This window comes from Vespula vulgaris, chromosome 12 (assembly GCF_905475345.1).
Source record: "Vespula vulgaris chromosome 12, iyVesVulg1.1, whole genome shotgun sequence".
NCBI classification, from domain to species: Eukaryota; Metazoa; Arthropoda; class Insecta; order Hymenoptera; family Vespidae; genus Vespula; species Vespula vulgaris.
Genome location: NC_066597.1, coordinates 3,033,975 through 3,058,698, shown reverse-complemented (window position 1 = coordinate 3,058,698; position 24,724 = coordinate 3,033,975). Strand labels below are relative to the sequence as shown.

Genomic DNA, 24,724 nt, shown 5'->3' with positions numbered 1-24,724 from the left:
GTTTCCCTAGATCTATGATTCGTAAAATTAATGATTGAGCGTCGGTCGATCGAACGACGTGGGGAGCAATTGGTCGTGGGTAGGGGGAGGGAAAAGGGTAAGGTAGGGATAAGGGAAAGAGGTCGGTCGGTCGGTGGTGAAGGGCTCGATAAAGATTTCTTCTTTTTTCATTTCTTTTTTTTTTATGTTTTGATTGATCGAAAACGTGATAAAAAGAAAAAGTCTTTTCAAGATCGTAATATTATCTGGATTATCGAATAACTGGAAGACACGTGTGACTTTGAGAAAAAGAGAGAGGAATAGAGAGAAAGAGGAAAGAAAGGGGAAAGGAAAAATGGATCCACTCGATTCCTTGATTTTTCCACTCGATTCGCCAAACTTGAGAGAAAATAGAGAGAATTAGAGAAAAGAGATAGCGAGTGAAAAAGGAGAGAGAGAGAGAGAGAGAGAGAGAGAGAGAGAGAAGAAAAGATTGCCGTTCGTTTGACGAGAACTCTTCAGGAAGAGTTCGGAGTGTTTGTACGAGATGGAGATTACTGCTCTATAAGATAGATAGAGATAGAGATAAAGATAGAGAGTGAGAGAGAGAGAGAGAGAACGAAAGATAAAGGGGTAGTTTGTGGGCTATGTAGAACCGGGGAGGTAGCATAGTAGCTGCTAGACGTGATTTCAGTGTAATCACCTTGCTCGAACTCTGACGTTTCAGTGGAAATAATAGAAAGAACACCTCTTTTCAAGAGGACCTCTCTCTCGAGGTTGTTCTTCGAACTTGATTGCTCGCTCGATCGTTCGTTTCTACTATGGCATCGAAAATCGTGTCCAGATATTGAAAGAACACAAATAGATTTCTCTCTCTCTCTCTCTCTCTCTCTCTCTTTCTCTTTATTTTTCTTTTTCTTTTTCCTCTTCAAAAATTATTCTATTTTTTCTTTTTTTTATTTCTACGGAAAAAAAGGAACGATCGAAAGAATTATACGTATACGTATGTATATATGTACGTATACAGACTCATGTACGTAATCTTTGAATAGTAAATTAAAGGTAAAGTTAAGAGCGGTTAGAATTAATGGAAATATGAATTTTTCAAAGGGATCAACCAACCGAGAAGGATTTCTCGTTTATCCAAAAGACACAGAGAAGGAAGGAGGTATAGAAGGAGAAGTGGGAAACGGACAGAATGTAATAATCCGTTACGCTCTCCTAAAATTAAGTAGGGAATATAAAGAGAGAGACCGATTAAAATTTGCGCAAGTTGTAACAATTCTAAAAGTCTTTTTTTATACCATGTGTACGGATATATCTCCTCTTAACGTTAGGTTATACCTAACGTAAAAAAATCATGCATTAATCAGACGACTCACCCACGAAATTCGAAGTGGCGAAGTGTGGACGAACGCCAAGTTGGCCGGGAATCTTACCTGAAACAGAAATAGAGATACAAAGTTTATTTACAAGGTTTATTTACAAAGAATCATTGAATCGTTAGGGTGTTCAAATTCGCGGAACGTTCAAAAGGCAATCGTCGTCTTCGTCTTCGTCTTCGTCATCGTCGTCGTCGTCGTCGTCGTCGTCGTCGTCGTCGTTGGAAAGATTCGTTGAAATTAATCGACGCTAATTTCCGTCCATTTGCCAAATACCGAGGAAACTTTGAGAAATTCTCGAGTTACTCCGAGGGAAAAGGGAACTCTCCGAGTATCCAACTATCAGAAAGATGACGACCTCTCTCTCTCTCTTTCTCTCTCTCTCTTCCTCTCCCACCTTCTCTCTCAATCTCTCTTTCTCCCTTCTTCCTTCCCCCTCTTACTCTATCTCTCTCTCTTTCTTGAGAATGAAGGGGAAGAGAGAACGCAGATTGCTACAAACCTGGTCTAATATAGCGTTAATAACGCGCTAATAACGCTCGCACACACATCGATTCGCTTGCACACGTGCGGAGCTTACGAACCGAGTTAGAACGTAGGAGAGAAAGAGAGAAAGGTATAGAGAGATAGCTAAAGCGAAGGAACGAAGGAGAGAGAAAGATAGAGAGAGAGAGAGAGTAAGTGCAAACGAAATCGCGAGGCGTTAGGACGATCGTTAATCTTACCATGCCGACGACTTAATACGTTGGGCAAACCATTTCGTAGGAGTACGAGATTGTGAGAGTGAGAAAGTGTGTGAAAGAGATAGAGATACACAGAGAAAGAGAGAGAGAGAGAGAAGTCACTACTCACGATCCCTTTCCACGTAAGAACCAACCCTAAGTCCCGTAGAAATTATTCGGAGGGGGTAAGCAGTATGCAGATCGCGAAATCGCGGCGTACGTTAGGGATTAACTCAAGGGGTGGCTCCAACTCCTCATCCTCCTACCCTTCTCTCGCCTCCTTCTTCCCCTTGATTTTCTTCCCCTACTCCCACACACCAAACCGCTAGCTGTTATATCTCTCGCTGTCCCAGAAACAGCTCTCAACCGTTAAAGGCAAAATCTAACAGTGTTCTCTCCTCTCCTTCGTCAAAATTCATTCCGCATAACGTTCATATATCTTGATCATAGAAAAGAACGAGAAACAGTTTCGCTCCTGTTTACGTTTGTCGAGCGTTCTAATTCCAACTTAATATTCAAACAACCGATATATATCATTTACTAGAAAACCAAGCTCGTACGCGCGAGCACGAGACCGAACACCGTTTGTACCTTCGCTGTACATACATAGATACATACATACATACATACATAGTACATATATATATATATATATGTATATATATATACACGTCGATAATAATCGCTTCTCGCAAATAGGCCGACGCGTCGAACGCGATCGACGTGCAATACATATGCTTGTATGGCGCCGTTGGCCACCGTAAATAGATTTTCAAACTATGCCGTATATATATAAACGTATGGACCGCAATAATGATTCGTTCAAACAAAATTATGCGTGCCCGATTCCCACGTGAACTAAATCGTTTACAATTTCAACTACTATTCTCGTACTCATCGGCTGAAAACACGATTTAGTTTATTATACATTTCTCTTTCGACGAAGAAAGAAAGAAAAAAAAAGAAACGATAATAACAATATTGATATTTATTATTAAAAATAAGAGGAAAAGAAAAGGTGGGAAAGGAAAAAAAAAGAAAAGGAAAATCTCCTTTCATTTCCAATAATACCCTTTTAACGTTTGAAGGAACAGCAACAAATGTTTCCATCGAACAAATTGGAGAAACGTGAAATAAAAAATATCTGATAGTGGTAGTGGTAATGATGGGGAAAGGGGTAGAAGAAGAAAAAAAGAAAAAGAAAAGAAGAAAAAAAAACCATATAAACACAAAAAAGTATGCAAAGTTTCCAAAGTTTTGTCGATGGCATCGAACAAAAACAACGAAGGTGAAGATAGAAAGAGAACGCAAAAAAAGGAAAGAAAGAAAAAAAAAGACAAAAAGTAAGAAAGAGAAAGAAAGAGAAAACGAAGCCGATCCTGTAGATTTCAGTTACGTATAGCGGCAAGCCAATAGTTAGGCTGTCCAAGGTAATAGGGGTTGATACATGACTCCCAAGACACAGCTCGGTCCCTCTCGATATGCCATTCTTCCTGCGTCCTCCTTACCATCCCTCTCCTACAAACCTCCTTCCCCATCTACCATCGCCAAAACCACCACCAATACCACTCGCTACCACCATACCACCATCAGAACACTCTGTCACTATCTTTCTCAGCCCCTTCAAGAGTCACTCTTTATTTATTTAAAGCCCCGAGCGACCGTCGACCGCTCAAACCGCTCTCAACCGTTCGACCAAAACCACCCGCTATATACATACACCCTCTTTTCCCTCCCTTTTCTTTTCTTTTCTTTTCTTTTTCTTTTTCTTATTCTTATTCTTATTCTTATTCGTTTCGTTTCGTTTCGTTTCCAATGGGATTCGACTCGTACGAAAAGAGAGGAGGAAAATTTTGTCCATCACCCCCCCTTTTCTACCCGAAAAACCTTTCTTCCTCTCTTCTCCTCTTTCTCTTCTTCTTGTTGTTCTTATTCTTTTTTTTTTTTCTTCTTTTTTTCTCTCTTCTCTCTTTCAGTTCTTTTATCTTATCCTTCTTTTCTTCTTATTTTCGACGATACGATTTCCATGCATTCCCAACAGTCCGATTACCACCTGCTATCTCTCTCTCTCTCTTTCGCGCGTACACACACACACACACACACCTTTCTAACCATTAGAATTTATTATATTTCTTTTTTACCAGTACATACTCGAAATACATTACGTTACTTTCGATAATGACCTGACGCGGACTCGAGATTAACGAATCTAATCAATTTTGTATTTATTTTAATCGTTGGATTTGTAAGAGTATCCTTTTTTTTCTTTTTTCATTCCTTCTCTTTTCTTTCTTTCTTTTTTTCTTTAGTTTCGTTTTATTACACTGCAAGCGTTCGTGTGCGTTTGAATAAAATATAGGATAGGAATGTTAGAATGTGGAATAGGAAAATTAGAATTTGTTTATGGTTTCGAATGACGTAACGAGGGTGAAAGAGAGAAGGAGAGAGAAAAAGAAAAAATAAATGAAATTGTAGATAGCATGAGCGAATAATCAGCGTTGCAGATTCAACGTGGTGCACTCGTTACTAACTCGTGATACTGCTCGAAATAACGATTTCGCGTGAGCTTGTGCATTGCGATAATTGCGATTATTCGCACGTGCACGAAGGACGACGACGAAGGGACGGAGAGCAAGGGCAGAAACAGTGACGAGGGGAGGGAAAGTTATAAGGGAGGGATCGGTCCATACGTATTTCGAAAAATTTAACTAAATTTTAATACGACATTTTTCAAATATCAAATTTCGTATACCGAGTCTATCTAGTTTAAAAATGTTCGATAACGAACATGACTTCATTATATACATATATATGTATATAAAAGAAAAAAAAAGAAGACAAGAAAAAAGTCAATGGTAAAAATTTTAATAAATTCAACGAAGTTTTGATTTACGTCGATGGAGATTTTTTAATAAATTTTATCTAAAACGTGAACGGTTACGGTCATTTTTTTCTTCTTTTTTCTTTCATTTTTCTTCCTTTTTTCTTTTTTTTTTTTTTTTTTTTGAATTTGAAACAAACTTCGATCTATTTTAATGTAGGAGAATTGTACGCAGATATTTCCTTAATATTTACCCTTTAATAAACCAACAGCGTTATCCACTTGAGGTAAATAATTATGCAAAATTGAAACATTAAAAACCGATTAAAACTCTACTGAGTAACATAATCTTACGCGAATGAAAGATTCGTAATTTACATAAGAAATAAATAAATTCTTCGAAAGTATTAACAGTGGTAGGCGAGAGAGTTTCGTTAATCGACTCGTTTAAGTAATTTTCGAAGCCATGCTCAAACAACCCTTCACCCTTTCCTCTATCTCCTAGTACAAGCACCACCACCACCACCATCACCATCACCACCATTACTAGCAGCATCACCACCATCACCAATAGAGCATACAAGCAGATAGAGATGGCGGCAGCAGCAGCAACGATGTACGGAGAATTCACAGAGTGTGGTTTGCTTAATTTTCGCGGGAGACCGATAAACGTGGTTATCAAGAATTTAATCTAACCGAGTGGAGTCTCGAGATCTCTTCGGTGTCGTTCGGTGAAACATCAATTAGAGAGTGGATCGAAATTTGATCGAATTCGTGCTTCTCGATCTTTCACAGAGAGACATACACACACACACACACACACACACACACACACACACACTGGGGCACTCACACAACGCAATCTTTTTATTAACGCTTAAGAATACAAACACGCAAACGCAGACGCAGACGCACGCGTGCACACATTTTTTTAAACGATACGCTTCATTTCGTTTAAAGAATCTTCTAATCGTATAAAATAAAAACGTACAGAATTTCGAATAAACTTCGTTCTAATCGTTTTCAAAAGTTATATATACATATATATATATATATATATAAAAGAAGAATGAGAAGTGTAGTTCGATGACAAGCGAAGGGGGTAGGTAGAGAGATCGATATTTTTATTACATCCCATAAAAATTCCTCTTCTAATAGATCGGTTCCGTGAAAAGAGAGAGAAGGGTGAGAAAGAGAAAGAACATACGAGGTCTCATCTCTTTTTCGAAGAAGAAGATGAAGAAAAAGAAAAAGGAAAAGAAGAAAAAGTAGAAGAAGAAGAAAAAGAAGAAGAACGAATAGACGGAAGTACTGGAACATAGTGCACGCTCGAACGTGTGTACATGTTCAGGATGGAAAGGAAAAACGAAAAGGGTACGATAGAGAGATAGAGAGAGAGAGAGAGAGAGAGAGAGAAAGAGAGAGAAAGATTTACCCTCGACCAACCACCAAATCCAATAAACCCGAAGCCGATTAAATTTATGAAGTGAAAAAGGTATGAAAAAGCTTTGGGTTGCGCCGAACGAAAAGCATCCTCTACTGCTACCCCTATTTCACCACAAACCCACCCTCTCCTGCTCTTACCTATCTCTCGAATCCTATGCTCCTCTCCTTCAACGAGGGCACGATTCTTTGATAGCATCGATAGTAGCAGCGTCACACAGTAATAGCAGCAAAGCACAGCAACAGGAGTAATGGTGGTAACAGTAGTAAGTTTAATAGTATTGGTATTAGCAGCCATAATAATTCGAGAAAATGACACTTTTCTAAAAATCGTACACTTTTCCCTTTTCTCAGTCGCACGAAATCTAATTGAATTATTCTACCGAAACGCTCTTTGGCACGTACGGATACCAACTGCGTGTACATAAATATGCGTAATACTTTTAATGTGTCCTTTCCATCGAAGATGAGTCAAATCTTTTTGTTCAACTTGTCTTTACTGACTTTCAAAACCAGACGTCTTTCATACTCGGAGATCAAACATGTTTTTGTTTATATATTCTCTCTGTTTCGAGGAAATGCGTGTTCGTACTTGCACGTGTTTATGTGTGTAAGAGATAGAGATAAAAAAAAAAAAGAGAAAGAGAGTGAGAGACAGAGAGAAACTATAATACGTACAATTTCATCACTCCCTTAATCAACACGCTCAATTAACCGACAGCAACGTTGTTGGAACTGTGTCAGGTACTAATAAAAAAAGAAGAGCGAGAGAAGCGAACGTCACATAGCTCTCTCGACGAAATTTTTGACACGAAATCGCATTAAAGAGAAAGATAGAGAGAGAAAGAGATCGAATTACCACTACAATCGAACTGTTTGTTCCGTGCAAATGAAATTAAAGAGAGCGAGAGAAGGAGAAAGAAGGTGAGGGGGGAAGGTCACGTGGTAAAATAACGAATGAGAGAAGAATAGGGAATAGTCTCGGGCCAAAGATATTTTTGTCTCTTTTTCACGTACGTAATTTTATCGTTCTAACGATAAACGACGATCAGATTATGCTTACGATCGCTTTGGATTTCTGAGACCTGAATATTTCAACGATATCATAATCGAAACAGAAACGAGGAGAGAGAGAAAGAGAGAGAGAGAGAGAAGTGAAAGGAGAAAGGTTGAAAGTACCAATGAAAGAGAGAGAAAGAATGATGGAGAGGGGAGAGGGGAGAGAGAGAGAGAGGACAGATGGAAGTTAAAACAGTAGGAAAATACGAGAGACGAGGGAACATCTCGCTTAATTAATGTGCACGTTTTAATATGGGTTCGCATTTGAGGTCTAGTATCGATTTTGGAATTTATATAATAATGTAAATTGCGCGATGCACAGTTCGATAAAGCGTTCGATAGTAATTTTAATAAGCGACGCTTCCCGTTAACCATCCGATGTTGTCCTGTACGAGAGTGAACGCGTTTAAAGTGGCCTACATAATAATGGCTATACGAAAGAAGATAATTGATGAAGCTGGAAGCTGGAAGCTGGAAGCATGGAAAGAGAAAGATATATATATGTATATATATATATATAGAGAGAGAGAGAGAGAATATGTGGTTCGACATCGAGGTCAGCTATATATCCATGGACACGCACGCAGCGAAAGACTATTTTTCTCGTGTCACACGTGCCGCTAAATCTCTAAATATCATAAATCTTGAGAAAATCAATTTAGAGCATTAAACCTTCTTAAGGAGAAAATATCCCGCGATACGTGCGGAGTGTGGTGGTAGCGACGGCAGCAGCAGCAGTATGGGATGGTCGGAGATATAATGGCGGTGACATTAAAAAAGAAAAAAAAAGAAAAGAAAAGAAACCAGTTTTACAATGGAGCTTCTTTTTATAAGGCGAAAATTCAAGCGAACATTTACATTTACTAGAAGCCTCTCGAATTATCGACGAACTTATATCCAATTCATTTCTCTAGTAGCAGCTAGAAAGTTTCGATGGTTTCGTGGGAATAAGTCATTAAATATAACTGGGATATATATATATATATATATATATATATATATATTTCTCTCTTATTATATACATCGCTTGAAGCGTTTTCTTGGGTAATGCGAATTCGAGAGGAAGGGATAGAAGATATGAGAGATGGTCGAGTAACAGAGAAATGGTAAAAGGAAAAGAGAGCGAGAAGAAAGGTGCAAGAAAGAAAGATAGAGAAGGAGATAGGGAACTAAAAGAAGGAGAGAGGAGACAATACGAATCTAGCACGTGCCCGTACTAAAATCGTACGAGGGCTCAATTTTCCATTTGCCTCGAGAGTTCCTTCTCAGAGACTTTTTCTCGCTCTTTCGACGATATCGTTGTCCTTGCTAATGTCGATTGAACGACGCATACACACACACACAGAGGTATAAACACGTACGACTTCTCGCGTTCAAGCAAAATTTTAAAGAAAAGAGAAAGAGAGAGAGAGAGAGAGAGAGGAGAAAATAAAAAGAGAAAAATGACAAAAGGAAAAAATAAGAAAGAAAGAAAACACATTTCTCGATCGAATTTACCCGGATTAATCTCGCGAGATCCGTCCTACTTGCTGTCACGTCCATTTTCGCGTAATCCCTACCAGCAAAGTGGCAGAGAGGTGAGTGGAGGGTAGAAGCGCGAGGTAAATGAGTGGGTGGATGAGTGCGAGAGAGAAAGTCGAATAGACGAAGATTTTGCTCGCTTAGAAATATTAGCCAATGAGATGGTAGATAAGAACGTTAACTAAGCGTCGAGAACGTAAAAAGTAAGTGTATCACCTTACCCGTGAATTTCCAGGTGAGAAAAGTACAAAATCCATGACGTTTTCTACTCCTTTAGAGAGAGTTTTTCTCTATCTTATTATCTTACTATTTTCTCTCTATCTCTTTCTGTCTTTCTTTTTATCTCTCACTTGCTTTTCAACGGCGGACACAGGGAAACAGGTTGGGCGAGTCGGCAAAGTGATCTCGTTTCAACTACCGAAGAAGAAGAAGAAGAAGAAAAAAGAAGGAATTTAAGATGTACGTGCAAGAACGACCGAGACAAGAAAGTAACGCGAGGAGATAAGATAAAGAAGGATAGAAAAAGAAATCTAATTTTCAGATCATGAAAATGCTACTTTTGCGATCGACTTTGAAGCAGATAGAGAGAGAGAGAGAGAAAGAGAGAAACTCGAGAGAGCTCGTGGCTTGATTAACGCAAAGATTGAGTAAGAGTACGAGAGATATAGAAAGAGAAAGAAAGAGAGAGATAGGTAGATCATGCTTTTTATTTCTTTCTTGTTTTTTTTTTTTTTTGCAGATTCCCACGAGAGTTTCGTCGTTAACCAACGAAATATTTCGGAATATAATAGTGTAGAAATGCTATCCGTCGTAATAATACGCTGCAGGGATACGGGACGTACGAATGATGCATTACGCATTACCCGACTGAAATCTACCAGCTGACGTTTCGAAAGCGCGTATTCGCCATACATATTACAACAGCGTATAATCAATAATGGTAAATTCGGATGACTGAATAATTTACGGACTGCTTTTATCGACTTATTACTCTACTAATTCCAACAAGACCCTCATCGTTTTCTTACACATACTCTCCACAAACTCTATATATATGCATATATATGTGTGTATATGTGTGTGTGTGTGTATAAAATTATATCAATTGTAAAATGAATAATGTTTCATTTCGGGTTAATATCGAATATGAAGTATTATCGTTAATGTAATATTTATTTAAGAGAAAAAAATTCTTATTAAAATGATTAAAAAATTCTTATTATAATTAATACGTACGTAATTCGCAAAAACTTTTATCGATATACTTCATATCGTTTTATTTAACATTCTTTAACGATGCGAAAAAAAAAAGAAAAATGAATGAATTAATCGAAGAACTCCAACTTGGAAAAGAACGTCGTACTACTAATTTTTATCAGTATCTACTATTTCTATACTAGTACCTCTTATCTATACATACAAAACAATACATGCGTTCGAGCATACATACACATACACACACATACACGAGAACGTACGTGTACGATCGAGAGTTGCATAAAACGATAGGAAATTTTGAGTCCTTCAAAATATGCATCGAGATCATATATACAATAACGACGATTATCATCGTCATAATCACAAAAATGATGATGATAACCATGACGACGACGACGACGACGATGATGATGATGATGCGAAATAAAAGTACGAAACGAGAAAACGAGAAGATCACTTCGGAAATCTCGAAAGCTCTTCTTACTTTCTTCAAAAATTCTTTCGGCGAATGGGAAAAGCTTTCGAAGGATCGAATCTTCGAGAGTCAACAGTCGATACGACGTCTCTTTCGAGCGGGCTTTTCGAGTTTGGAATCGTGGAAAAATCACTTTTGAAGAGGAATGGAGAGAGAAAGAGAGAAACAGAGAGAGAGAGAGAGAGAGAGAGAGAGAGAGAGAGAGAGAGAGAGGAGAAAAGAGAGAGAGAGAAAAAAAAAAGAAAACGAAATTTATTTTCCCGCGAGCGAAGTCTAACATCGTGGACGAAGAAAATACACTTGAGTAGAGCCGTTGAAAGGAGACAAAAAGAGACAACGAAACAAGATAAAAGTAACCTGACAACAAAAGAAGCCAAAAAGAGACAGACAGACAGTCAAAAAGAAAGAAAGAGAGAGAGAGAGAGAGAGAGAGAAATGGTTTAGAAAAATTCATGAAAATCATAAATACGATCGAGTAAAACAAAAATACGTACAATAAACGAATGAATAAAGAAATACGTAAAAAGAGGAACTTAGAGAAAATTCGAAAAAGAAAAGAAAACAAAAAGAAATGAAACGAATTCGACAGAGCGAGACAACTTGTTTAAAACAAGAAGAAGTAGAAGTAGAAGTAGTAGTAGTAGAAGTAGAAGTAGAAGTAGAAGAAGAAGAAGAAGAAGGAAAAAAAAATGAAAGAAGAAAGTAAAAAGAAAAACAAGAAAAATCTAATAACGAATCGGTCAAAGAGACACGATTTTCTCGGCACTTTAAGCAACCGTCGCGGGAATGATACGCTTTCGTATCGTATCGGAATACACGTAGACTGCCCTCTTTGTCTCCAACCAACCCTGGCAACTCTCACTGAGATAGAAAGAGAAAGAGAAAGAGAGAGTGAGACAGTGAGACAAACAGAGAAAGAGAAAGAGAAAGAGAGAGAAAGCTATACAAAGATAGAAAGAGAGAGAGAGAGAGAGAGAGAGAGAGAATATCCAAGCTAGTGAGAAAGAGGGAGGAGGTGGAAGTTGGGGGTTGGGGGTGGTTTGGGCTCGCTTCGGGGGTGCGTGACAACGGCATTGTCATCCGCGAAGCTACCCGCCGTTTGTCGTCTCTCGCAGCCTCGAGTGAGTCCCAGACAATAGCCAGATAAAAAAGTCCAATAGCGTAGAGAGGACTGTTGGTCTCACACACAACTGCAAATATATCGCGTTCGTAGGCATACGAACGTCGTATTCAAAGTGGAATCACACACTGACGACGACAAAGACGACGAGGACGAGGACGATGAGAAGAAGGAGGAGGAGGAGGAGGAGGACGAGGACCTTCGTTCTCTTCTAGTTTCATCGATGGAATATAACGATGATACTTGCAAAGAGATGGATGGATGGATAGATGGATAGATGGATGGATAGATAGATAGATAGATAGATTGGTAGATAGATAGATAAATAGATAAATATATATATATATAAAAAGAGAGAGAGAGAGGATGTTTATAGACAGCAATCTGTTCCGTGCCACGTGAGCCTTATAGAAATGTCATGAGAGCGTATTAAAGGTAAGAATTAATTGAAGTCTTTCGCTTTACTATCTCTCTCTCTCTCTCTCTCTCTCTCTCTCTCTCTCTCTCTCCCTCTCTCTCTCTCTCTCTCTCTCTCTCTCTATCTCACTCTGTCTTTCTGTCTGTCTGTCTCGATCTCTTTTTTCCCTGTTTCGGACGAAGCCTCATCTTAATTAAATTAAAATCGGTGCGCTTGTCTTTCAATCTTCGCTTTTCGTCGTTCGTTTTAGAGTAGTAGAAAAATGAAAGAGGGAGGGAAAGAAATAAAGAGAAAGAGAGAGAGAGAGAAAGATTGATAACTCCTTTGAAATAAAAGGAAAACCGAATTTTCGAAGAGAAGTTTCATCGTTTTCTCTCTGTTCCTATCTCCATTTCTTTCTTTCTTTCTTTCTTTCTTTCTGTCTTTCTTTTTTCTCTCTTTCTCTTTATCGCCAACAGCAGCAATAGCTGGTTAACGTCGAAAGCTATTTCGAAAACAAAACTCTAGCCCGCGGACATGCTAAACGGATTTTCAACGAAGAGCTAAATTTACTACCCCCATACCTTACCCTACCCCATCCCTACCCAACCCCCGTTTAATTTAATTTTCGCTTACCGACGCGTAAAAAACAGCGCCTTGCAAAAAGCGTATAATCGTGGCCGAACAAAAATAGAGAGATATCTCTCTCTCTCTCCCTCCTTTCCTCCCTCCCTCTCTCTTTTCTTTCACATACACACTCTTTTTTCTCTGCCTAATTACGAGAAAAACTAAGAGAGAAAGATCAGAAAAATTGAGAACAAAACTATTGAAATAACAAAATTTTAATCCTTCGCGAATGAAATGTTCTTTCGAGCTTCTTCTTCTTCTTCTTCTTTTTCCCTTTTTGTACCTCCCCTCCCTCCCGCATCAACCACCCCATCATTCCTTTATTTTGTTTTACGTTCCTTTATTTTTACATCTTCCTTCAGCTTGGAAATCTTTTGAGAATAAGAAAGTGAGTGAGCGAGAAAGATAGAGAGAAAGAGAGAAAGAGAGAAAGAGAGACGCACGTCGCATTGAATATTCCATAAATAAATCGGCGTTTAATAGAAAATCGGGGAACTCGGGTGCAACTCATCGCTCACTGTCACGGCTTCCTCCAACTACTACTACTAACCTCTCTTCTTCTTCCTCCTTCTCCTCCTCCTCCTACTCCACCTTTTCCTCCCACCTACCCTCCAACCAACCCTACGTTACCGGTATCTCAATAATATTCAGTTTATAAACTTTGAATGGATCCCTTATTACGCGCCTGCTGAGACTCGACTTTCTCTCCTCTCTTCCTTCTTTCTCTCACCCCACTTCTCATCTATCTATCTATCTATTTATCTATCTATCTCTTTCTTTCTTTCTTTCTTTCTTTCTTTTATGAACAGGACTCATCTCCTGGTCGTCGTTCGAAAGGATCGATCCCTTTCTCTCGACGCAACCCTCGCTTTCAATTTTTATCGTCGTTTTTTACTTTCCTCGAATTGCATTATTATTAATAATAATAATAATAATAATAATCATTATCATCATCATAATAATGAGAATGATAATAGTGATGATGACTATGATGATAACAATAGAAATAATAAATAAATGTTCGTGCGTGACAGAAAGACGTATTTTGATCAGGGAACACGTTTTAGAAATAAAAACAAATATAAATCATATTATCAAATAACTCGATGTAGCATTAGAACGAGCAAGGTGTAATATGTGCGGTACGCTTGTTAAGTGTTAATTTCACTCGATGATAAAAATAACGTTTCTCAGGGGTATCAACGTCGAAAGTGTATTAACAAGTTACATTATCGCAAAGAAGTAAGATGGTGCCGGCTATCAACGAACAACAACACGCAACAACAAGAAATAACAGCAATAACAACAATTAGCAGAATTCGAAGAGCATCCTAGATTAACGTCCAGTAATTTCTTTCTAACCTCGTGCTCTATCCCTCTCTCTCTCTCTCTCTTTCTCTCCCTTTCTCCCTCTCTCTTTCACTCTTAATCTTACTCTTCTACTTCGGTTATCGTTAAAAGGAAAAGAGAAAAACTTGTTTAATAATCGTAGGCGGAACGATAGTGAGATGGGCTCGCTTTTTAAACTACGACGAAGTCGTTTAAAAAAAATAACGTAAAGCTCTTTTCTGCCAAGAAGAAGAAGAAGAAGAAGGAAAAAGAAAAAGAAAAAAAGAAGGAAAAATCTCTCTCTCTCTCTCTCTCTCCTTAGTTTTTCTTCGTAGTTTCGGACTCCTTCGCAATTCTCCATTTCTCTATATCATCATGCCAAGGCCGAGATTGTTTTTTCGTATTCATAATACTGCCGGCCGGCTATTTTATTAGCCCGGTTACAGAACGATCCAAACAATAACCATTGTTAGACTTTCGCGCAGTATAGTTGCAGCAGCAAACCGGCCGCGCGTTTCTACGCTCGAGCTTTTCGCTTTGTTAGCTCGACAGAGTTGAAAGAGAGAAAAAGAGAGAACGAAGGAATGTTTGTGTGCCAGAAGGGATGGATGGTTTTAAGTGTGCGAGTGAGTACCTCTTCCTCATAGACCTTCTGCCTTCTCGATGGTGAGCAGAATCGCCCATTATCGCGACCACCGACGATACTACTACTATTACAACTGTTGTAACAACTACTACTACTGTTACTTTAAGTATCATCGTTACTACTACCAATGCAATAAAGCTTCATCGAAGTTCTGCATCTTATCCTCCGGTGTACTATAAGAGAAAGAGGAAGGGAGATAGATAGATAGATAGATAGAGAGAGAGAGAGAGAGAGAGAGAGAGAAATGCATATCGCTAGTTTCGTATACAGGCCAGCTTTTTAATTGCATCAGAGAGAAAGAGAGAGATACGAGATAAACTTACGTTGATTTCCATAGTAACAAAGATAAATCATTCTTGTTCATACGATGTCTAGCAGTTTCTTAGATATTGATCGGTAATTATTATTATCTGCGTGGATGGAGATCGATCTAATTGTAGAATCAATTCTATTTCAAACAAATAAAGTCTATGGATTAGATAACTATCAAAATGCATTCTATCCTCCTAAATGCTTCCTAGGGAGTTTTCATGGAAATACGTATTATACGTATTGCACGTATATTGGATACGTGTAAGTTTTCCCACAACGCACAACCGTAATCACGGCAAATCCGCCACCCGTTAGTAATCTGAGAAATTAGAATTATTGAGAGACATAACGTTCTAAACTAAGACGAGATTATACCTAACCAAACACGCGCCATCAAATATCAAAAGCGTCCGCACGAAGGATATACATATAACACGTGGCTCTTTCCGTTCCCTTTTCTTTTTCAAAAGTTTGAAATTAGTAATGATTTATTAGTAATGATTTTTTATTAAGGAAAACTCATTGATCAATTTATCTTATCATAAATTTATTATCCATCGAAAATGATTTGCCATTAAAATTAGAGGAAAAAAAAAGGAAGAAAAAATAGAATGATTCTAAAATTCCACACACACACACACACACATATACTTCTCGACAATTTTTTCTACACGTTAATGACAATGTTTGACAAAATCGAATATAGTTTCTTGTCGTAATCACCTCATGGCTACCCCATAGATGAGACAGAGATAGAAATAGAGATAGATAGACAGATATATATATACACACACATATATATATATATATATATAGACAGAGAGAGAGAGAGGGAGAGATAGAGATGGAGAGTACACTGTAGAACAGAACATCGTTACAGATGTACGACGATGGTTATACGGTGTGTGGTTTGTACGTTTACCTCTCGCCGTTTCCGTCGACAACGACGACGACGACGACGACGACGAGGACGACGACGATGACGACGAGGACTACGACGATGACGACCTATCCTGTAATTAAACTAATGGAAGCCAACCCAACTGCTTTTATGCGATTCGAGAGCGCAAGCATACACATACAGAGAACGTGTACGCGTTTCCTCTCCTCTTTTTCTCCCTTCCACCCTCTCCACCCCTTCTTCTCCTTTCACCCTCCTGGCCGCAACTTTCATCGCACAACTTTCCCATCGTCACAACAACGCACTACTACTCTACGAAGACTGCACACGGGGGAACATCGAAACGCAATCCATTCAAATTTTCCCGGGAAGGACGTGACCTCCCGAACTCTCCAAGAGTTCTCTGTCCTTTACCAAAGAGTTTGAAGAACGGCCAAGTTATCTCGTGGGTCAACCACGTGCAGTTTCTATGTCTTTCTCTCTCTTTCTCTGTTTCTGTTTCTCTCTGTTTCTCTCTCTCTCTCTCTCTCTCTCTCTCTCTGGCTCTCGCTTCTGTCACTCTCTCCATCTATTTATCTATCTATCTTTCTCTTTCTCTCCCTATCTCTATCTACTCTCTGCTTCAGAGCAGCAAATTTGCATTTCTCCAAACGTGTAACTCGTTTCCAGAATCGACCAACCATCAGCAAAATTCTCTATCTACCTTTATTTCTCTCCCTCTCTATCTTTCTATTTCTTTTGCTCTTTGTTTCTCTCTCTCTCTCTCTCTCTCTCTCTCTCTCTCTCTCTCTCTCTTTCTTTCTCTTCTTCTTTGTTTCTCTCTCCTCGTTGCTTTCTCCGAAAACGTTTACCGACTTTGTTTGATCAAACCGCAAAAGATAGAGACATAGATAGAAATAGAGAAAAACACACAGATAGACAGATAGATAGATAGATAGATAGATAGATAGAGAGATAGAGAGAGAGAAAGAGATAAAATAAAAAAGAAAAAATATGTACACATCGATGGATATAACGTTTTCGTATATTTTCAGTCAGAAAGTTTCGTCGAACCAGAATCGTCATCTTCGAGTGAGAGAAATATAAAGGACGATAGATGGAGAGAGAGAGAGAGAGAGAGAGAGAGAGAGAAACGATGAGACAGGGATTATCTGTTATGAAAAAAAGAGATGAAAAGGTTGCGATAAAGAGGTCGACGTTTTGCGAACGACGTCTTCAAAGGATGCCCCAGACGACTATGATGCATCGAATGAAAAATTAATGTCCATCGTGTGTCCATCGTACAGGAGAGGACGAGGGATATATACGTTGGTGGGATCCTTCTTCCCTCGTTTCTTTTTTTTTCTCTTTTTTTCTTTTCTTTTCTTCGCTTTTTTTTCAATTTCTTTCTCACCCTAGACGATCGGCAAAATTTTGGGAAATTCGTATATATTGTCAAAGAAAGGCCAAGAAAAGTGAAGGCTGATAAAGAAACGCTCGATCATGACGAGGCCTGGGAAATATAGCACCCAACTTTTCTTTCTTTTTTTTCTTCTTCTTCTTCTTCTTTTCACGTGTTTTTTTTTTCCTTTCCTACTTCTTTTTTTCATTTCTTTATCCTTCTCTTCTTCTTCTTCTTCTTTTCTCTGTAAAATCAGCCTGTTAAAACGCGAATAAGCTGTGGGGTGAAAAGCTTGTATCTCACTCTTTTTTTATTCTCTCTCTCTTCCTTTCTCTCTCTTTCTCTCTATCTATCGTTTTTGTAGAAACGTTATATTTTTGTATAATAATAGTCGTATTTTATTTTTCTTCGAGCTCCAACACCATGCGTTCATTCTTCTTTATACACGTTACACGGCCGATAAGATATTCACAGGCTTATGCTTGTACTTTTTTTTCTTCTTCTTCTTCTTTCATTATTATAGATATATAAGATTTTTCTCAGAAATTGTACGCGCGCGCATGTGTGTGTGTGTACCGTATACTATTGAAATATTGATTATATATGGGTACATAAAACGAGAAAAACAAGATTGTATCTAAATAATTATTAAAAATAAGAATAATTAATGAAATTTATAATCCAATGAGATTATATCGATCATAAAATATATAAAGAATGTAGGTATGTATTTCATTTCTGTTTTTTTTTTTTGTATTTTTCCTTTGTAAATCACTTTTATTAATATAATCAATTTTAATTAATTTTCATAAAAAGTCAATCGAACGTAATAAAGATAATAACAAGTATAACATTAGATATAATAAATTGAATCGTAACATTGAAGCACCATCATATACGATCTATGTACGAACATAACATCGAGAATAGATCCGATTGATGAGAGAAGAGGATGAAAGCAGAGATGTATCGAGTAATACCCAAATAGTAATTCTGTACAGAGAGTTAGGCCGTCAGTTGGATCAATGATACATACGTACGAGAGTATTCTAGAACGCGATATCCGTTCTCTCTACGTAGAAACCAATGCATCACCAATGGTTAATTTCATTGCAAATTAGATAATCCAAGAGAAAGAAATGTGAAAAACGTGAAAATCATACAGAAAAACAAGAAAAGATAAAGGAAAAGAAAAAATAAAAGAAAAAAAGAAAAAAGAAAGAAAGAAAAGAACTAAAACTAAATTACGATATACTCCTAAACATAATTCCCTAATCATCTGTATAAAAAACTTCGACGAATGAAATTTTGAAAAAAAAAAAAAACATGGATACCCTAATACATTCAATATAATTATTGACCATTCTTTACGCTTCGAATATTAAAATTAATCAATGAGATTCTAACGTTGATATACGTCGAGATACAATAAATATGATAATTACAAATTTAATTGTAATAAGATCATTCTGACTTTTATAATCTTTTGCACGTCCATGTTAAAACGTCCATAAATATATATACACACGCCATACACACAGATATATATATATATATATATATATATATATATATATATATATATATAAATGAAATATGTGAGATGTACGATAGGACCAACAAACATAAGTTCGAACAAAACGTCATCTAAAAACGAACGTAACGTAAGCTGCAAGATCTAATAAAATTTTCAGCAATATTGCTGATTGTCTCGACGTGTTTCGACGTCGATAACCTACTCGAGACGACAATAACCGAGTTCCGAAGGTAAAAGCATCCCCTAGGCTATTCCTCTCTTTCTCTCTCTCTCTTTCTTACTATCTTCCATCTTTGTTGTCACCACTACCACTACCACTACTACCATCGCAAGCAAGCAAGCAAGCAAGCAAGCAAGCTTTCTCTAGCCAGTGAAACATACGACACGACGTGTCCGAACCTAATTCCTCTGTTTGCGTATGCAAACGAAGAGACGAGGTCACCGTAGGGTGTCGTGGACATTCGTGGACCCACCTTTAGACCTCTACGGTTAACCACCCCCTCACAACCACCACAACCAAATCTCTCTCTCTCTCTCTCTCTTTCTCTCACTCTTTTTCTTTCTTTCTTTTTCTCTCTCTTTTTCTATTTTCAGACGAGTCTTTTCTACACATCACCTCAACTTACTTTAAAACGAATACGCGACTAAAAGAAAACTAACATACATACATACATACATATATACATACATACATACATATAAATTTTCTTCCGCTATTTAAATGGATTAACGTGAATATTTTTACCCTTAAATGTGTACGTGTCTTTTTTTTCATCCATGTATTCGCAATGACAAAAGGAATTTGTATCAATTTAGATATTTAAATTTTGAATAAATGAATGTTTGTTTGTCCTCTGCGAATGAATTAATTATGACAGCTGATATAAATTATTTCTCTTTGATTTTTCGTAATAAAAAAAGGAAAAAGGAAAAAAAAAAACAAAGAAAAAAAAATTAATCGCGCTTTAAACGTATGACGGCACAATTTATCGTTAACATTGTGAAACACACTAATCATAATTAACGACGATTATTAATCGTGAGATAAGAATAGAAAGAAAAATTTGCGATATGAAATATTTTTCATTGCAATCATATTCATAGAAATTTCATAGATATACACATCTATACGTAATACTATATTTATACATGTATATATATAATGTACGTGTGTGATCAAACAGAAGAGAGAGAGAGAGAGAGAGTGGAGGAGAGAGAAACAGAAAAGAAAGAAAAAAAAAGAAAGAGATAAAAAAAAAGAATTCGATATTCAGTCGACTGTTTCCAACCACAATGGAAATTAACTCTTCGCTTCTATGGTAATGAAATTATTTCGAATTTGATACGCACACGCGTACACTGTGGCGGTAGCATGTTCGTGACAGGCGAACGATTCGAATCGAGAGTAAGCGTGAGAGAGAGAGAGAGAGAGAGAGAGAGAGAGAGAGAGAGAGAGAGAGAAAGGGTGGTAGGGAGGGAGAGGGAGTAGAAACGTTTGACGTCAGAGTGCCTCAGGGGGTATACGTACCAATGGGGACGACGCTAGAATTAACTTGCTCCAACGATAATGTTAAGAAAATATGCGAAATCGAGTGACGATCGACTCTACATGCATATGTACATGCTGTGTATGTATGTATGTATGTATATCTGTATCTCTTTCTAGCTGTTCGTCTGTCTATCTCTTTCTACTTCTCTTGATCATTTTCTTCTAGGAAAATAATTAAAAAACAAAGCACACGTTTTATTTATATTAAGATAGAAATAAAAAAGAGAAAGATATATTATTCACAGTTTGTCATCAATATTCTTCGTTCATTTTTCATTTTTTCTTTATTATTATTATTGTTGTTATTGTTGTTGTTGTTGTTGTTGTTGTTATTATTATTAATATGCATGCGAATTTTGCATCGTACGAAAAGAATAAATAAATCATTGGGGTTGTTAATTTGTTATATCATTTTATAACGTCGATCAATCGTAAAGATTTGTAAGAATTTTAATTGGTATAATATACATATGTGTATATATGTGTGTACGGATGTATGTACGTAAATATGTATGTACGTATGTACGTACATACTATCTGCTTTCGCAATATGCGAATTCACAAGGTTTCTGTCCAACATCGGGTCCCTACCACGAGAAGCTGTATATGTATCTTTTGACGTATTTGAAATTCAATTAAGGGTTGGTCAAAAGGAACACGGTAAAAAAGAGTGGGAAAGGGAAATAAGTACACGTGGGTAAACGGTGATCCTTTGTTATAAAAACGAATATTTACTCTCTTTCTATTCCCCTGTATTTTTTCATGCGGTAAAAGTTGTGTTCCCATAGCTATTCGAAAATCTATCCGAAAACTAAAATCATTTTTTTTTCCTTTTTCTCTCCTCCTCCTCCTCTCTCTCTCTCTCTCTCCCTCTCTCTTTTTCCTTTTCTTTTTTTTTTTTTAGAAAAAGAGAGAGAGAGAGAGAGAGAATGATGGAATATAATGTAAGCGAAGACTCGACGATCACTCAACGCTGTCTACTCTCGCGAGAACGAAAGTGCTGAATAAAAGAGTAAGAAAAGAGAGATGAAAGAAAAAGAAAACACACAAAACAAAAAGAGATCTTTTATCTCAAACAGATTCATCCCGTCGTGCATTGAAATTAAGATTATATATTAAAGTTGTTCCTAAAGAAACTCACTATCTATCTCTCTTCTTCCTCTCTCTCTCCTTCTCTCCCTTTCACCCACGAAAATCTTCATCCCCTCCCTTTCAATTTTCATCCCTCGAAAGTGTTATTTAATGACAGGATAGAGAATTAAGGAAGAAACTGAGAGTATGCGATTTAAATAAGCTCCCTCTTTGAATAATAAACGAATAAAAAAGGATAGAGTGAAAAAAAAGAATCAGACATAAAAGTAAAGGAAAAGAAAAGAAAAGAAAAGAAAAGAAAGGAAAGAAAATGTATAATAATAATTGATAAAAATTTTTTTATCTTTTACTCCCTCTCTCACACACACACATTCTGTCTCTGTCTCTCTTTCACCCTGTCTCTCTGTATTTATCTCCCTATCTTAAGAATGTTACTCAAAGACACAGGAATGGCTTGTACAATGTATACGAGCGAAATTTCGTATACTATATATCTATATATAATATACATCGGATGCGTTGCAAAGTGGATTTCATTGTTGCTGACCACTATCGAGACCTTCTCTCCATTATTAAACGTGCTGCCAGCGAGCTTTTTCCCCAATTGGACCACCACCACATAGGGATAGATTATAGGGGAAGCATTGCGTGTGAAAGAAAGAGAAAGATATAGAAGAGGGAGAAAGAAACACATACACACATACGAGTAAAACCTGATCTCTTTGTGTGTGTTTCTCTCTCACTATCGAAGTTTGCACACGTCGGATGCCACTGTGCAGAGGTAATTGACGAAAAACCGATATTTTCTAACTTTTTCGTGATACTTCATGCTCCCACCCCCATCTCCCCTCTCTATCTTCCTCTACTTCTCGCTTTTGAATAATACATAACAAATACTCGTCTGATATATCGGCTTATGGTCTCGATAACTTAAGTACCTATATATTTACGATAGTTAGAGAGAAAAAGAAGAAAGACAGATAGATAGATAGATAGATAGATAGATAGATAGATAGATAAATAGAGAGACAGAGAAAAAGAGAGAGAGAGAGAGAGAGAAATATTTGTAATAAAAAAAACATATATATATAAATATATAAACAAAATAAAATATAGTTGCCAAACTCGTAAAACAAAAATGCCAGGAAAGTTCTTAGCTTGCCCATATATTCGATAAACAAGCGATGAAATTCCGGAACACAACTACGAAAAACCGATTGCTAGGCTCGTTTGTCGGGCTTGCTTGCTTACTTGCTATATCAGCATCGAGTGAATTAAATATATGCGTTGGCCCTCCCTATCTCTCTCATTCACCCACTCTCTCTCTCTCTCTCTATCACTTTTTTACCATCTCTCTCTCTCTCTCTCTCTCTCTATACATGCATACATATATATGTATAGTTTTCTACATGCCTATGCATCTCTCTCGCACTTCCACCTTCCGGCTACGTTTTCCACCCTCCCACGGAAGTATGTCGAGAGGAATTTTAATTAATATCTCGCAGCCTGCAGGGACGCACACAACTCGCGAGGCTCGAAGGGCGCATAAAATGGCGCTGGGATGAGAGTGGGGGGAGAGATTGAGAGGAACAAGGAGAGGGTATCATCGTTGGAACCGATAATGTTGTCTCTCTCTCTCTCTCTCTCTCTCTCTCTCTCTCTCTCTCTCTTCTTCTTCTTCTTCTTTCAGGGTCTCCTTTTTTGTTTTTACTGTGCTTTACATTTTTTTTTTTCTTTACCTCTCCTACGGTGTTTGTTGTTTTCTTTCACACTGCCTGCCTTTCTCGTAGAATTTAAAAACTCACCTTTATTCCGAGTGTAGGCGTCAGCATCCCGTAGTCGGCTATCGGCGGCAGCATAACGGGGGAAAGATTTGCCATCATCATACTTTCCAAATTCCTCAAACGCGCCTTATTTTCGTTCAGTACACAGTAATCTATTTTATTTTGCACTTGACCTACCTGTAACAGATAAATACAAAAAAGTTATATCAAGTAGATTATACAAGTATTTTATAATAAATATTCGATAGGTATATAATATAAAAATAAAATAATAATAGTTATTTACATCATATGATGGTAATGCATGGCATCATAAAAAGAGAAATTTTGATTCTTTTTCTTCGTCGAACGAATTACCCTAACTCGTATATTTATAAAAAGAAAGAGAAAAAAAAAACATCTGGTAAAATAGTAAACGCTTAAATCATTCATTACACTTAATAATTTCTCAATATCAATCTCAACAAGAAAATTATTTACAACCCCCCATACGATACAGAATCTCATACAAAATGGCCCTAAATTGGAACGTTCTTGTCTCATCTTAAAAAAACAGCAAGAAAAAGAAATCTGCAGTAGAACGTACCAAAAAATAAATAAATAAATAAACAAAAAGATAGTATTAAAAAAAAAAAGAAAGAAAAAAAGAGAACAAAAAACGTAAATTAAAAAAAAAGAAAAGAAACAGATTAATAACAATAAAACAATTTAAGAATTCTTCTAAATTTATAAAGTGGTATTAGTAGCAGTAGTAGTAATAGTAGTAGCTTAGTAATAGTAGCAGTAGCAAAGGCAGACTTTTCCCGTATATAATTTTCTTCAAGGGAATTTCCATGACCGTGCCGTCTTAAACTTATACGAAGCGTTTCGAGAAAGTAACGAGTTAGTTTCTAGCTGCTGGGTGCCAGTCAAACGAGGGAGAGGAACACCGGCAGCAACAGCAGCAACAACGCCAGTAGCACAACGCACTTACATAGTCCTCTCTCTCTCTCTCTCACTCTCTCCTCTTTCTCTCTCTTTCTCTCTCTCTCTCTCTCTCTCTCTTCTTCTTCTCTTTCCTTCCCCTTCGCGTACTCGTATCGCAACGGCACGGTTTCGCAAACTCACTTCCAAACTCGTTTCGAACCTTCAACGGAGCCAGAAACCGGACTCGACGTTTTGTGAAAAGAGGGTGGGGGGTGTAGAATAGTAGAAGAGGGAGATGAAGAGGAAGACGAGGATCGTTTTGTCGTCTACTACATATTTACTTTTCACTCTCTCTTTCTCTCTCTCTCTCTCTCTTTCTCTCTGCTGTCTGTTTATATGCGTTCGTTTATTAATCATGTTGTGATATGTATCGTTACGAGTAATCAACTAGAATAAAGTGGTCCTTTCAAAGTGAAACAAAATATGATAGCAGCAACTAGATATGTAGGTGTGTTGCGCGTGT

At 37.4% G+C, this 24,724-nt stretch overlaps 1 protein-coding gene across 14 annotated transcripts in view; it reads right to left on the bottom strand.

Moving 5' to 3' along the window:
- Positions 1-24,724, bottom strand: part of LOC127068236 (polypyrimidine tract-binding protein 1) — a 390,025-nt gene that overhangs the window by 207,546 nt on the left and 157,755 nt on the right. For 5 of the 14 annotated variants that reach the window (XM_051004111.1, XM_051004113.1, XM_051004114.1 and 2 more), the window contains 2 exons: positions 23,317-23,472; positions 1,362-1,418 (listed from right to left, as the gene is read on the bottom strand). The exons of 4 other annotated variants lie outside the window; for them this stretch is intronic. In XM_051004111.1, the coding sequence (XP_050860068.1) occupies positions 1,362-1,418; positions 23,317-23,397 (138 nt within the window). In that variant the 5' untranslated portion in view covers positions 23,398-23,472. The remainder of the gene's footprint in view (positions 1-1,361; positions 1,419-23,316; positions 23,473-24,724) is intronic. 5 more of the 14 variants (XM_051004118.1, XM_051004125.1, XM_051004121.1 and 2 more) reach the window with 2 other exon arrangements.